The sequence below is a fragment of the Fistularia commersonii genome, chromosome 4 (genome assembly GCF_037954325.1).
Source record: "Fistularia commersonii isolate RoL2024-O1a breed Wild chromosome 4, RoL_Fcom_v1.0, whole genome shotgun sequence".
Classification (NCBI taxonomy): domain Eukaryota; kingdom Metazoa; phylum Chordata; class Actinopteri; order Syngnathiformes; family Fistulariidae; genus Fistularia; species Fistularia commersonii.
In genome coordinates, this window is record NC_141287.1 from 10,737,882 (window position 1) to 10,750,756 (window position 12,875).

The 12,875-nt window shown below is 38.2% G+C and overlaps 2 protein-coding genes across 2 annotated transcripts; one reads left to right on the plus strand and one right to left on the minus strand.

Annotated features, from left to right (window-relative positions):
• The first annotated feature begins 253 nt into the window (after window positions 1-253).
• Window positions 254-6,040, plus strand: hcn5 (hyperpolarization activated cyclic nucleotide-gated potassium channel 5). Its single transcript, XM_086145281.1, has 10 exons — window positions 254-671; window positions 1,126-1,312; window positions 1,885-1,989; window positions 2,249-2,386; window positions 2,815-2,976; window positions 3,874-3,967; window positions 4,053-4,180; window positions 4,292-4,438; window positions 4,520-4,757; window positions 5,702-6,040. The coding sequence occupies exons 1-10, from the start codon at window positions 481-483 to the stop codon at window positions 5,872-5,874; spliced, it is 1,563 nt and encodes a 520-aa protein (XP_086001407.1). The 5' UTR covers window positions 254-480; the 3' UTR covers window positions 5,875-6,040.
• Window positions 6,041-6,183: 143 nt separating this feature from the next.
• Window positions 6,184-12,055, minus strand: LOC147234673 (uncharacterized). Its single transcript, XM_086145282.1, has 5 exons — window positions 12,047-12,055; window positions 11,846-11,908; window positions 11,496-11,685; window positions 10,021-10,224; window positions 6,184-8,146 (listed from the first exon to the last, which is right to left on the minus strand). The coding sequence occupies exons 2-5, from the start codon at window positions 11,896-11,898 to the stop codon at window positions 7,424-7,426; spliced, it is 1,170 nt and encodes a 389-aa protein (XP_086001408.1). The 5' UTR covers window positions 11,899-11,908; window positions 12,047-12,055; the 3' UTR covers window positions 6,184-7,423.
• Between the last annotated feature and the right edge of the window lie 820 nt (window positions 12,056-12,875).

The following is a 12,875-nucleotide window of genomic DNA, read 5'->3' on the forward strand; positions in this document are numbered from 1 at the left end:
GAACTTGGATCTGCACTCGATACCGCAGGTTCACACACAGGTTTGTAGTTCACATGGTAATCATTGTGCATAGCCCACCACACATACACACAAACACACACATATTTCCTCAAGAATTAATGTAATTTGTTCTTTATCCTCTCAACATGACTGAGCTGAAAGTCGGATACTGAATTGTTGATGAGCTGAGAGAAAAAGAGAAGAGGTGGTGGTAAGGGGGGGGGCAGGTAGAGAAATGATGGGAGACATTAATAGAGTGAGAGAGGGAGGGAGGGAGAGAACAGAAAGGCACAGATCCTCTCTTTTCACTTGACACAGCTCCAGAAAGTCTGTAGGTTAAGCAATGGAAAATTACCCCGTCACTAAGAGGGGAGGTCAGTGCTGTTAGGGAGCAAAGTCACACTCCTCTCCTCCTGAGAAGAAGCCGTTGCAGTGCAGTGAGAGGATGGCCTGAGCATTTGGCTCACCAGAGCACCAAGAATGAACATGGAGAAACTAAAAGGTCCCGCGGCTGGATGCACTACAGCTACCTGTGGATGGAGAGCCCTGCTGCTCCCACAGCTAAACAGACAGTCCCTGTACATGTATGGCAGCGAAGTGGCTGTAGAGAAGGAATGCAACCGGCAGCTGCAGAGTGGAATTTTTGTTATTCACCCATTGAGCATCATGAGGTATGTTGGAACATCACGGTCAGCTCGGTACTGATCTATTTTTAATTGATGATTTTTGATTTTGTTTTGTTTTTTTTTCCATTGCTGTTAATGTGTGTTTTTAAATTAATGATAAACCCAATAATCATGTTGCATGGTAATGACATGAATTTCTGAAAGGGAAATAAAGCAATTTAATGGTAGTTAAATGTTAAATTAAGTTAAATGCTCATTGAATGATATTGAATCAAATACCAGGGGATTACAAGGAAACACATGGTGGTAAGCATTAAGCTTGTGTAACATGTCCCTAACAGCTGGCATCGTACTAGACGTTCAATATTTTTTAGATAGTTCAGGTCAGCGTTACATGAGCTAGGCAGTAAACACAGAGTGACTGGAGACGCAGACTTTACTTGCAGAGTCAGCATATAGTATCACACATTGTCACCTGTGTTATTTTTTTTTCTTTTAGGAGCTACTACATCATGTGCATGGTGGCCATCACTTTTCTGAATTTAATTGGGATTCCCATGGAAATAGCATTCCTGAATAGAGACACTGGGCTGGCATGGGAAGGTTTTAACATTTTCTCAGACACGCTGTTCTTGATAGACGTAGCTCTGAATTTTCGGATGGGCATCATGGCAGAGGATGGCGAGGTGAGAGTGGTTGTATTCTATTTTCAGACACAACCTGGAAGACTATAATCCCCCTGCAGACGAGTACACGTAGTCTGTCTCTGCCCCATCTGTAATCTGTTCAGTACACGAAAGGCTAGATTATAACCCAAATCCCCTAGCTCCTGGAAATGGGTGAAATTGCCACCTGCTATTTAATTTAAAGTGGAAAGTGGAGTAGTGTGCACTGGATACAACGTGATATATAGTTGCCAATTTATTTCTGTGCAGGTTGTATAATATTTGTTTTCATATGTTTTTTGGCATTAATCAAGATAATCTCAAACGGTCCGCATGCGGTGTGTACTCTTAACTACACATAAGTCCCTTTTATTTACATCTATGACACTTATTCATGTTTGTACATTAGCCAGCACTGAGCATATTGCTGCTATGACACCAAAACACAATTAGACTCCTCATCTTCCCTTACTTTTGGACCAGTTCGCAAAATATTTGCCCAGTTTAAGAGTTTATTTATACATCAAGTAATCACATGTTCTACTGATCTTCCTCTGTATCTGTTCATTCTGCTGCTCTGTTATGTTTAACAGGAAGCTATTTTGGATGTCAAGCGGATCCGAACGATATACCTGAGGACATGGTTCATACCGGATCTAATTGCAGCTTTCCCAATCGGCTACATACTTCTATTTGCAGTAATTACAGAGTGCTGAAACAACAGGCAGAAAAAAGAGAACTGTCTTGTTTTTACTACAAAGATAGAAAAAAAAGAGAAAAAAAAATAGGAAAACATTGTAACAGCATTAAGCTACTTAAAACTAATCAAACAAAAAATATACTTCAATGGAATGGAATATCATTTAAAATTGTCAGAATTCAACCAAAATTGCAGTTTTACATTTTTTGTGTTGTTTATGGTTATCCCAGTCCCACCTTGCTATTTTGTTACTCAAGGATTTACAGTACAATCATGATGAAAACCCCTCCAAGACTACCAAGGTGATGAGGATCCTGATGTTTGTGCGGATCCTCAGCTTGATCAGGCTGGCTCGCGTTTCGAGACTTGTCAGGTTCTTCAATGAAGTCGAAAAAGTGAGTTTTAATGAATAATTCGACCTTGAAAATATCTTGAAAATAGCTATTTGAAAAATTCATCTGTGGCGGAGAATTAACACAATCAGACTTCCATGAAATCTGATTTTCAATACCTTATTATATTTATTATCCTGCATCTAAGACTAGATTAATCAAAGATATCTTCTCGATATTTATTGGCATCTCTTCATGAAACAAACAATATAGTGGCTCTGTAAAAATGTGTTAAGTGAATTAAGTTAAGAAAAATTAATGACTGTCACAGTTTCTGTTACTGACTTTTTGAATTTGCAGTTAGATTGAAAAAATACAATTAAGCTTTCTGTCATCACTGTCTATATACGATAGTTTCTGAAATAAATAGTGAAATATAACATCATAAAATTTTCCCTGTATCCACATGTTTTAGTCTTTTCTCTTCCCAGGTGTCAAATGCAAATTTGGAAGTGGTCCGATTGTTGTTCCGCATCTTGTCCTTATTCATGATGATTTTCCTGCTCTGCCACTGGAATGGCTGCATTCAGTACTTTGTGCCCATGCTGGAGGAGTTTCCCACTGACTGCTGGGTCAGAAAAGAGAATTTGATGGTACTGATTTCTGCAAGATTTCTACAGATAATCAGAATAAAAATGCACCACTGAATAATGCATGCATATGGGGTTTTAATTTCACTCAGCAGTTGATCATACATGAAAAAGCAAAGTGTAGGATTAAGTAGCATCCTATGATAATGCGACAGACACTCTACTATTTCTGTGCAGGAAGCCCCATTGGGCCTCCTGCACAGAAATCAGGTGAGAAGTTATTAATAGGGACAAATTTCATCAAATCTCACCAGCAGCTGAACAATCTGAGATAGGACTTTCATCCCGGAGCCTCCCACATCGCTGCAAATTTGCCATCATCCTGAAACAATCAGTAACATTCATACAAATGAATGAGTAAAAACTGACTGGTTGTATATCTCTATATGTGAAATCCCTGAGATTGCCTGGTGAAACCCGGTTTTAACCCTTCCTCTCATCCAATTCCCATGAATGAATGAATGAATGAATGAATGAATGAACAAGTTTTAAAATGTAGTTTCAGCTGTCACTCTGGCGAGGTTTACACACTTAACCTTTTTTGGCATTTTCGTATTCCACCCTGCTGTGTTGTGAAGACTTGCTCGAAAGAAAAACATAGGATACAATGACAGCTTCATGCGAACATAAACTATGCAAAATCCTAATTATTATTTTCTATTTCTGATAACAGGGCTCTCTTATTTCTACTCACCAGATCTTGAGGGACTTTGAGGGAATTGTCCCTTTATTTTGGTTCCATTTTCAAATGCTACATTACATTTCAGTCTTATTTCCAGTTATCCAACATTTATGCAGAAGAAGATACAAACCAATACTTTGCCTTTTTTACAAAAAGCCTTTGAAATTTGCTGTTACCATGAAAATACTGAAAATATAACAAACCGCTATATTTTGCAGAATGCCACAGTTATCGTGAAGTACTCTTGGGGTGTTTTTCGTGCTCTCTCTCAGATGATTGCTCTCTCTTATGGCTCAATGGATGCACCAACAAGTGAGAACTTTACAGCACAAAACAAGTGTATTCTTTAACTTGTCTCAAAATTCTTCCTAAACTGGGATTTTTTTGTTTTCATTAGATTATGTTGAAATGTGGATTGTCATGGTCAGCATGGTGTCTGGTTGTCTGATGTACACTGTCCTTGTGGCCAATGCCACGGCCATGATAGCCAACATCGACCCAGCAGCGAAGGAGTACAAAAGCAAGGTTCTTATGGATAAAATCCTCATTGAATTCTCATGTGCCCCATTTGCAGGAAGTGTTTCTCCAAACTAATCAAAATTCAAGTTCAACTTATTACATAAATGTACTCGACAGATGGGCCATTTGGAACACTACATGGCCTTCATGAAACTTCCAGCAGAGCTACAGCTTCGGATCAGTAACTACTATCAGGCCCGCTATGGTGGGAAATGGTTTGATGAGAAAGAGGTTATGAATACGGTTTCCTCTGCACTGAAAGAGGTAAAGTATTGGGCTTGCTCATGTCATTGTTTTGATTTTTTTCCATATTCATGTATTTACCCTCTAACCTTTTTTTTTCAGCAAATCCTTACTGCGATGTGTAGCAAGCTGATTAAAAAAGTCCCGTTATTTGAGGATAAGGACGAGACCTTCATCAACTCAATACTTCAAAGACTGAAGTACGAAGTTTATCAGGAGGGAGACGTCATTGTAAGACAGAACGTACCTGGGGACCGCATGTTCTTCATCGATCATGGTCAGGTCCACATGGAGACTGATACCTTTGAGAAGGAGCTGTGTGACGGGGATTTTTTCGGAGGTGTGTTAAATTCTAACTCTAGCTGTTGAAGATGTGTCAAGATAGGTACATAAATCTTTTTTGAAGCAACTGGACCTGTTCAGTTTTTTTTTGAAGGCATTTTCTCTGATGACAAACACAACATCTTCAAATTACTGAACAAGTTCAGTTAGATAAATAAAAAGCAAGATAGTTGTTGAGCTGGACTATGACTGTGAAAGATTATGGATATTTGATATCAACAACCAATCAAATCCCATTCTTTGCTCCTTCAGAGGCTCCATTCCTAAACCTCAAAAGTGTATATTAGCATGGAAATGAGATTAATGATAATAATAATAATATCATAAAAATATGGCAAAAGCATATGCATATCAAGAGAAGTATCTTCTTTAAGTGGAGTCACCTATCAATCATAAGGTAGCACCTCCCATAACCCCTGCTTTATAATTTCATTTATTACTTATTATTATTTAGAGGTAAACAACTTGCTTAATGCAAACAACACGATTAAAGGAAATAAGCCACATGTAAAGTAAGTTTGCAAGCTGACTTAAACATACATTCATAATATATGAACCCAATTGTAGTTCCTTTTTGTCTAAACCAGCCATACAAGAAACTGTCTACTTTCTTCCTTGCTCTTATCTCTTTCACACATTCCAACTGCATCTGCAAGTCATTGCTTATTTGCATAAGTAAGCAAGATGTACTTTTAAAATTTGCTGCATAATCAAAGTGAATACATTTATCTTTTCCAATAGGGGATTTATTTAAGTCTCAGGCTTTTGGTGAGAGCCAGTTCAATCTTGCTGGCAGACAACCTTAGTAGGATTTAAAGTTAAGCAGGCTTCCCAAAAAAGTCTGCGTATTTAATTTAGGATTATTTGTCAGATCTCATCCTCATCATTAGGCTTCACTCAATTTATAACCACATACTTATCGTCGTTTCTCTTTATCATCAGAGACCTGCATGCTAACCAGAGGCAAACATCTGGCCACAGTAAAGGCGCTGACAGACTGCCAGTGCTTCAGTCTGTCCTGGGGCGATTTTCAGGAGTCACTGGAGGGGTTCCCAGATGTCATGAAGGACCTACAAAATATAATTTGCCTTGATTCTCATGTTGGACTGGTGTAGGACACGCTACAATAACACTATATCTACAGATTCTGTGATCATTAGATGTACCATGATTACTCTAAATGTGGATGCAATTTGCATATGTATTTATTTAGATGGACGCTTAAAATGTAACCCATCGGTTGTCATTAGTAATCAATAAAGATTAAATTATCTAACTCTACTCTATGGATTTATGACCGCTGCAGAGATTCGACTAATTATGCTCATGGTTATACAATACTATGTTGTGTCCACAGGTGTATTCAATGCCTCCCTTCCTCATGTCTTAACCCGATTGTTATGTTTGTTTTGTCTACAGCATTTCTAGCTTCATTCCCCAGTGTATATAGTGATACAGATCCTGTTTCTTTTTGGATATCTATACCTTCGTGCAATTGACCTTGTGTTCAAAATTAAACCAGTGCTCTTCGACTACCTTTAAGTTGAGCAAGAACTTTATCACAATATTCTAATCTTCTGAGGCAATCCTGTATATATATAAACCACCTCTGCTTGTTTGAGTGCTCTCTTTATGATGGGAATGACTCCTCTTTTTGCTGTTTGAGACACACACACATATACGTCTCATCAAAACCTCACACCTGCAAAATGAACCCAGCCTTCCCCTCATCATCTGTCCGATTGTTTCAGTGAGTTCAACATTGAACTACAGGACCATTCACTCAGTCATCTGCATAGTAATTCACCTTGTTCTCTTCTCAATCATTGTATTAGTGTTAGTAACTGTGTTAGTTCTTCCCCCCAGGACACAAAAAAAAATAGTTTTATTTCCAAACAATTTCAGTAACTCTTAAGAAGACAAACTGATCTTCAGAAAAGTAATGATGATCATTTTAGATTTATGTTTTATAATTTGAGAGAATATTCAGATTTTCCTCATATCAAATATAATTGTAGAAAGCGCAGAGAAATGCATGTAATGCTGTTTAAAGTGTTTGAGAAAAGAGAAATGTTCATACAACGAAACAGTTTTCTTAAATATTCATTGTCCAATACTTTGACGCTAAACTCACAGATGATGTCAGTGTAACATAAGTTAAAGCTTGTTGGAATGGACAATATTCAGCCTCTGCCCATATTAAATTTAAGAAAAAAGAACAACTTGTGTTTGGATGAAGGTACAAATTAGAGCTTTGTTGGAAAGTTCATATTTATTGAGGTGTTTGATCTACATGCCATCTTACGTGTGACTTTGTTGGCTTAAGTTTAAGTTTACATGCGCCTTAATTTCATCTAAGGTATTATTTAAGTGATTGTGAAAAATGTCAAGCACTCCAGGATTTCTATAATTTAGCAAATACTTTGATTATATAATTTGCCAAATAATATGTGGCAGAATCTGAGAAAATGAGGCACGTGTCAGATTTCAATTCCTGAAATGAATGTTAGATACTTAAATATGCTGTGTGAATTTTACTTTTTTTTTCTCCAAAATTTAAATTTTTAAGATAACTCATTACACAGCATAATTTAATGAAACTCTGAAAACAACAAAAGTGTGGGACATTGCCCACACTATAGTAATCTTCTTCCCCTATCTGTTTCACCCAAACACACATACAGTGCCTGAGGCCAGCCTGTGGTTGTACTCATAAATGTAGTAGGAGGCCGAGGGGAAGTTACACTTCATCTCCATCCTGCCAGGCACAACGTGCACAGCCACACCATCTCCAAGACCCTCCTGCAACTTCTTAAGCATTCGTGAGGCCAAGTAACGCCTCGCCCTCCCCGGATCGTCTTCAATAGAGGCATAAACCTCGGGTGGCGGGTTGGGAATCTTCCACTCAAGGTCAACGATGAGTTGATGGATGCGACTCTTATCCAGGGAAGTGGGTGTGTCACGGTAGCACGCTATGACGTGAGGGATCGGCGCTTCGGAGATGACAGAAAGGAAATTGTTGCTCTGTTGTTCAGCTGGTGTTGCTTCATTTTCATCCAGGATCTGATTCTCATTTGAACCAACAGCAGGGAACAGCATCACTGCCCAGCGCAGCCAATCGTAATTCTTCTCCAGTGTCTTCAAGATGCATGCCGCAGCCTCCTCGGGGGGTGCGCGGTTCTGCATGGCGTCATTCAACTTTTGCCGCACATCCAATTCTGCCTGCTCTAAGAAGTACCCCAAGCAGCGGCCTCCCATGTTCTTCATCTGTCTCTGAAGAACACCCAAACGGTCAGACCAAGTCTTCATCAGAAGGGCCTGGTCTCTGCCTATAAGAGACGCCTGCGTGAAGAGGCACAGCAGACCAGTGCCCAAGACTAAATTTACCTGAAAGAAAGAATAATTTAAAGTCAAGAGTGCTCACACAGAAGAAAAAAATATCATAGAACTAACATATTTTACTTCAATTATGGGTCAAATTAAAGTTGTTTGTTTTAGGGTCAATGCTTTTAGTGAGCCTGAAAATATACCATCCATGCACAAAACGTAGGACTCTTTTCTTGAAGTAAAAACACAACATGGATAACAATTTTTGGGCGAAGTCGTTTGATTTTTCTGGTGCAGCTGGTCAATTTAAAGCCAGCTGTTTACAAAGCAAAACTGACAATGCATATTATCGACAGCACACCTAGTTGTAGATGGAGGGAATCACTGCCTGGTTTATCAATGGAGTTATTGTTCCTAAAAAAGTGCAAAACACATGTTTTGAATATCTGGATTGGCCAAGCTGAGCCTCAGCTCAACACTGCAGCTGTACATGAAAGAAAAACCATGAACATGCAGGAGCATGTGGATGTATTAACAAAACAGCTCCTTCAGCAACAGGCTCCTTCACCCCAAGTGTGTGAGGGAGAGATTCTGCAGGTCCTTCCTGCCTGCTGCTGTTCGACTATTTAACACACAGTTCTGCTCTCAATAAACTTCTCTTTCGATCAATCATTCATTCGCTCTTTCATTCAACTACTTAAGTGCCAACGCATTGACTCTCCCACATATCCACACACTTGGACACCGTACGTGTTACTACTGCACTGTTACCACAGCCAGTTTTGCTGTTGTTTGCTGCTCGTCCCAACTTTTTCACATTCATACTGTTTATACTGTGTATACTGTTCATATATTGTCATATTGTTTATGTGCAACTTGCTAAACAAGTCCTAAATGTTTATATATATTGTTATTGTTTATTTTTTTATTCTTTTATTTTTGATCACTTTTCTTACACTGTTCACTTTCTGCTGTAGGTGGTTGAAATTTCCCCACTGTGGGATGATTACAGGACTATTCTATTCTATTCTATTCTATTCTATTCTATTCTATTCTATTCACAGCCACATATATACACTACTACCTGGGGGACTAAATGAAGCAAACTCAATAACCCACTGTCATATAAACAATATTCTGACAAGTTATTTCTTCTATTGTTCAAGAATATTTATCAGCCACTCTCTGTCAGCCAGATTGCGACCTCTGTAAGTGTCACTTGTGTCGTTACCGTCGTCTTCGTCAACTCTCTCGGTTCCTTGTTCCCTGTCATGTGAAACTTTCCAGGTTTTTTTTCCCTGATCGCCCAGTTCTGATCCTGTCCTTTCCTAAGTCACCAGCTTCGTCTGCTCCATCATTAGTTTGTTCACTCAGACTTTTCGCCTCACTTGTTCACTCACTCCTTGTCTGTTTGGACCGCCACAGCCTCTTTCAAATTCATCATTACATAACCCCTTGGACCCAATAATTTTTGCCATGGACTGCGTTTTTGTCTGTTCAAAGTCAGTTTCAAAAGAAAAAATTTGGAAATACTTTTAAATTCTATATTTTTGAGCTTCATCTATCTGAACACGATTTGGTTTGTATGTATATATGATGGAAATGATATTTAAAAAGAAAACAAAATCCCAGCATGATACGATATACCTACTATCATTTTATCAAAACCTACAAACTATCTAATTACAAAATATAAAAGTACCAAAAAAAAAGACTTACTGTAATTAACCACAGTTGTTGAGTGTAATTCAAAGAAATATTGTTTTAGTTTATTACTTTATTTTTTCCTACAAAATAATTGTTGCTGTCATTTATTTTTTTTCCCTGCAGTAGTTAAAAGGGTAACCCCCTCTTTGTGGAAATGTATAAAATAAGGTAACATGAAATATCAGTGAGCCTCTTAATTGAAAGTACACATTTTCACCTTCACCCACCTTGGCACAGAAGTCCTTCAACTCCCAGCGCTTGGGCTTGCAGCTTAAAATAATAGTTTCCAATAGTGCTGGCTGTTTTGTCAGTGCTGATACCCCTGTTAGTCGATTGTAGAGAGCTGTCAGCTGTCTCTCCAGCCGGTAGTCCTCAATATATTTGAGAAACATCTCTGTCTCCTTCTTGGTGAAGTCAGACTGTGCTCTCACCTGATGAACAAATGTGGGACAAGGAGTTTAATTTAAGGTGAAGGCTGAATTTATCCAGCAACATGGTTATCTTTTCAATTCAGGGGGCTAGATAGTTTGGAACAGAAATCAGCAATTCTCCAAGCTACCACAAATTGACGTGAAAATCAACATATGCCTTGAAATAAATCAGGGAGTAAAGTCTATTTATCTATCTATTTTGCACAGTTAAACAGGAGGTATATGGTATAATCCTAAAAGGTCAGGAAGGACTTAACAGCTGCCTCTGTCATACATCTGGCCACAAACTACATTTATATAATACACTTAGCAAAATTAATTTCAGTAGCAACCACATTAGATGAGTATTTGTCACATTATCCCATCAAGATAAGCGCCACTGTCACAGCCCTCAGAAAAGAAAAGAAAAAGCTAAAAAACTGAAAACCTGCAGGTAAATGACTCGCATATTGCTATCAGCAGTTATCAGCTTGCGGAAAACAGGGACAGATTACAGAACAGTGAAAAGCTTTAATTCCACTGCAACATGTCTTGCCTCTGTTGTCCTTGAACGGGACATATTATCAAACTGATAATGTATTAAATATTTGCTAATACACCTGGAGTGACTTACAATGTCTTGCCTTCAGAAACACTAAAATCTGACAAATATCTTCAAGATTTTTCAAAATGAATTATCCTTATTTACTGGGTGTTTCTGTATGCTGCCAAATGGTTAATTTGATTATTGTTTCTACTAATAAAATTATTATTTTTATTATTATTATTATTATTATTAGTAGTAGTAGTAGTAGTAGTGGTGGTAGTAGTAGTAGTAGTAGTAGTAGTAGTATCATCATCAGTATTAATATATACATTTATTTACTGATTGGCATTTTTCAAATTTTAAATATCCCAAAGTAAGAAATCTGCACTCTATTATTTTGATCCCAAAGGGCTACATTATATTATAGCCTCAGGAAAAAAAAAAAAAAACAGAACGGAAAATCTTCAAATTCTCTAACATGGAGTGATTGCTTTATAAAGATGCATAGATTGTTATGGGCATGTGTCTTAGGTTTCTCATAAATGACTTAGTGAAAGTCATCATCAGCTAAGCAGCTTTCAATTTTAAGGAACCCAGAATCTTAATAAAAGCTTAGAGAGGCACTTAAATGGCTCCGTTTGCCACATGCATTTGTACTAGCTTTACCTTTACTGAGCTTTGTTTTGTAAAATGTATTAAGGTGGTCTATTGAGTATAAGTCCCAGAAATGAAATGGAATCCTCACAGCAGTGCTGAGCTGATAGTAGACCGCAGCCAGGTCATCCTCCAGCTGGTGGACCTCTTGGTTATCCAGGAGACCATGGCCTGATGTTCCCATCTCCAGATCAATGTTGTCGAGGTCATTTTTGGTCAATTCAGTGTCCTCTGCTGTAGCATTGCCATTCAGTTGGGAACAGATCCTCTGAACCAAGACCCTGAGTGCAACAGTTGCTCTTTACCACTTAGAACATGACAGCTCCCCATGAGACAAAAACAATTTATTTACAAGTGATTCTTTATTGTTATATTTTAATGTTTGATTTGAAAGCCTCATCAAGTAGCACACTATCTATAATACTCAAAGTGGAAACTCACCTGGTAGTCTGGATGTAGACAGCTGGTTCCAAAACCCTCCCAAACATTGCCATTATGAAAGACCTGAACACAAAGAAATTAGCCATGGAGAAGCATCAATAAATGATAATGATATTCACATGGTTTACACATTTAGGTGAATTAATTTAGTGTCATCACCAGACAGAGCTTGACTCTTGGTATAGTATTGTTGAAACTCACCTTGATTGTTCTGCGTGCAGGTTTGAGCTGACCTTCACTGGCCGCCTCACATTTATACACCTTCCAAGACAAATATATCTGATAAGTGCAATGCCAGCCTATGATAGCTACAATCCCCAGTATGATGGCAATTTTTGAGGAGAAGTTATGACCTGGATTCATGGTTTGCTAATCAAAATGTTAAGATATAGATCATTTCATATCTTATCTCTATGATTGCCATGCTATAGTTGTGACTTAGATATTTGAGATGATGCAAGAAGTCAAAGTCAGTCTTTTAAGTGAAAGTCAATATATATGGCTATTATAGGTGGTGTCTTTATACTTTTTTTTGTATTTTAAAATGAGATATTAGATTTAATTTGTTGCAGTCCTGTTTTCTTCTTTCTTCTTTTCCTTTCGGCTTTTCCCTTCAGGGGTCACCACAGCGAATCAGCTTTCTCCATCTAACCCGATTCTCTGTATCCTCCTCTCTCACACCAACTACCTCCATATCCTCTCTCACTACATCCATAAATCTTCTCTTTGGTCTTCCGCGAGACCTCCTGCTTGGCAGCTCCAATTCCAGCATCCATCTATCAATATATTCACTTTCCATCCTCTGTACATGACCCTACCATCTCAGTCTTGCTATTCTGATCCCCTTCAAAACATCTAACATGTGCTATTCCTCTGATAGACTCATTCCTGATCCTATCCATCCTGGTCACAGCCAAAGAGAACCTTAGCATCTTCATCTCTGCGACCTCTAGCTCTGCTTCCTGTCTTTTCATTATTGTAACTGATTCTAGGCCATACATCATGGTCCATGTCTAACCTCATCTGTCAG

Bases quoted from the DNA above. Each gene is read 5' to 3' on its own strand.
- hcn5 (XM_086145281.1), top strand. From the start codon at position 481: ATGAACATGGAGAAACTAAAAGGTCCCGCGGCTGGATGCACTACAGCT. The intron at 1,990-2,248 runs GTAATTACAGAG...TTGTTACTCAAG, and splicing joins GCTACATACTTCTATTTGCA to GATTTACAGTACAATCATGA. The intron at 4,181-4,291 runs GTTCTTATGGAT...TGTACTCGACAG, and splicing joins CGAAGGAGTACAAAAGCAAG to ATGGGCCATTTGGAACACTA.
- LOC147234673 (XM_086145282.1), bottom strand. From the start codon at position 11,898: ATGGCAATGTTTGGGAGGGTTTTGGAACCAGCTGTCTACATCCAGACT. The intron at 10,225-11,495 runs GTGAGGATTCCA...TTTGTTCATCAG, and splicing joins ACTATCAGCTCAGCACTGCT to GTGAGAGCACAGTCTGACTT. The intron at 8,147-10,020 runs GTGGGTGAAGGT...TCTTTCTTTCAG, and splicing joins TGAAGGACTTCTGTGCCAAG to GTAAATTTAGTCTTGGGCAC.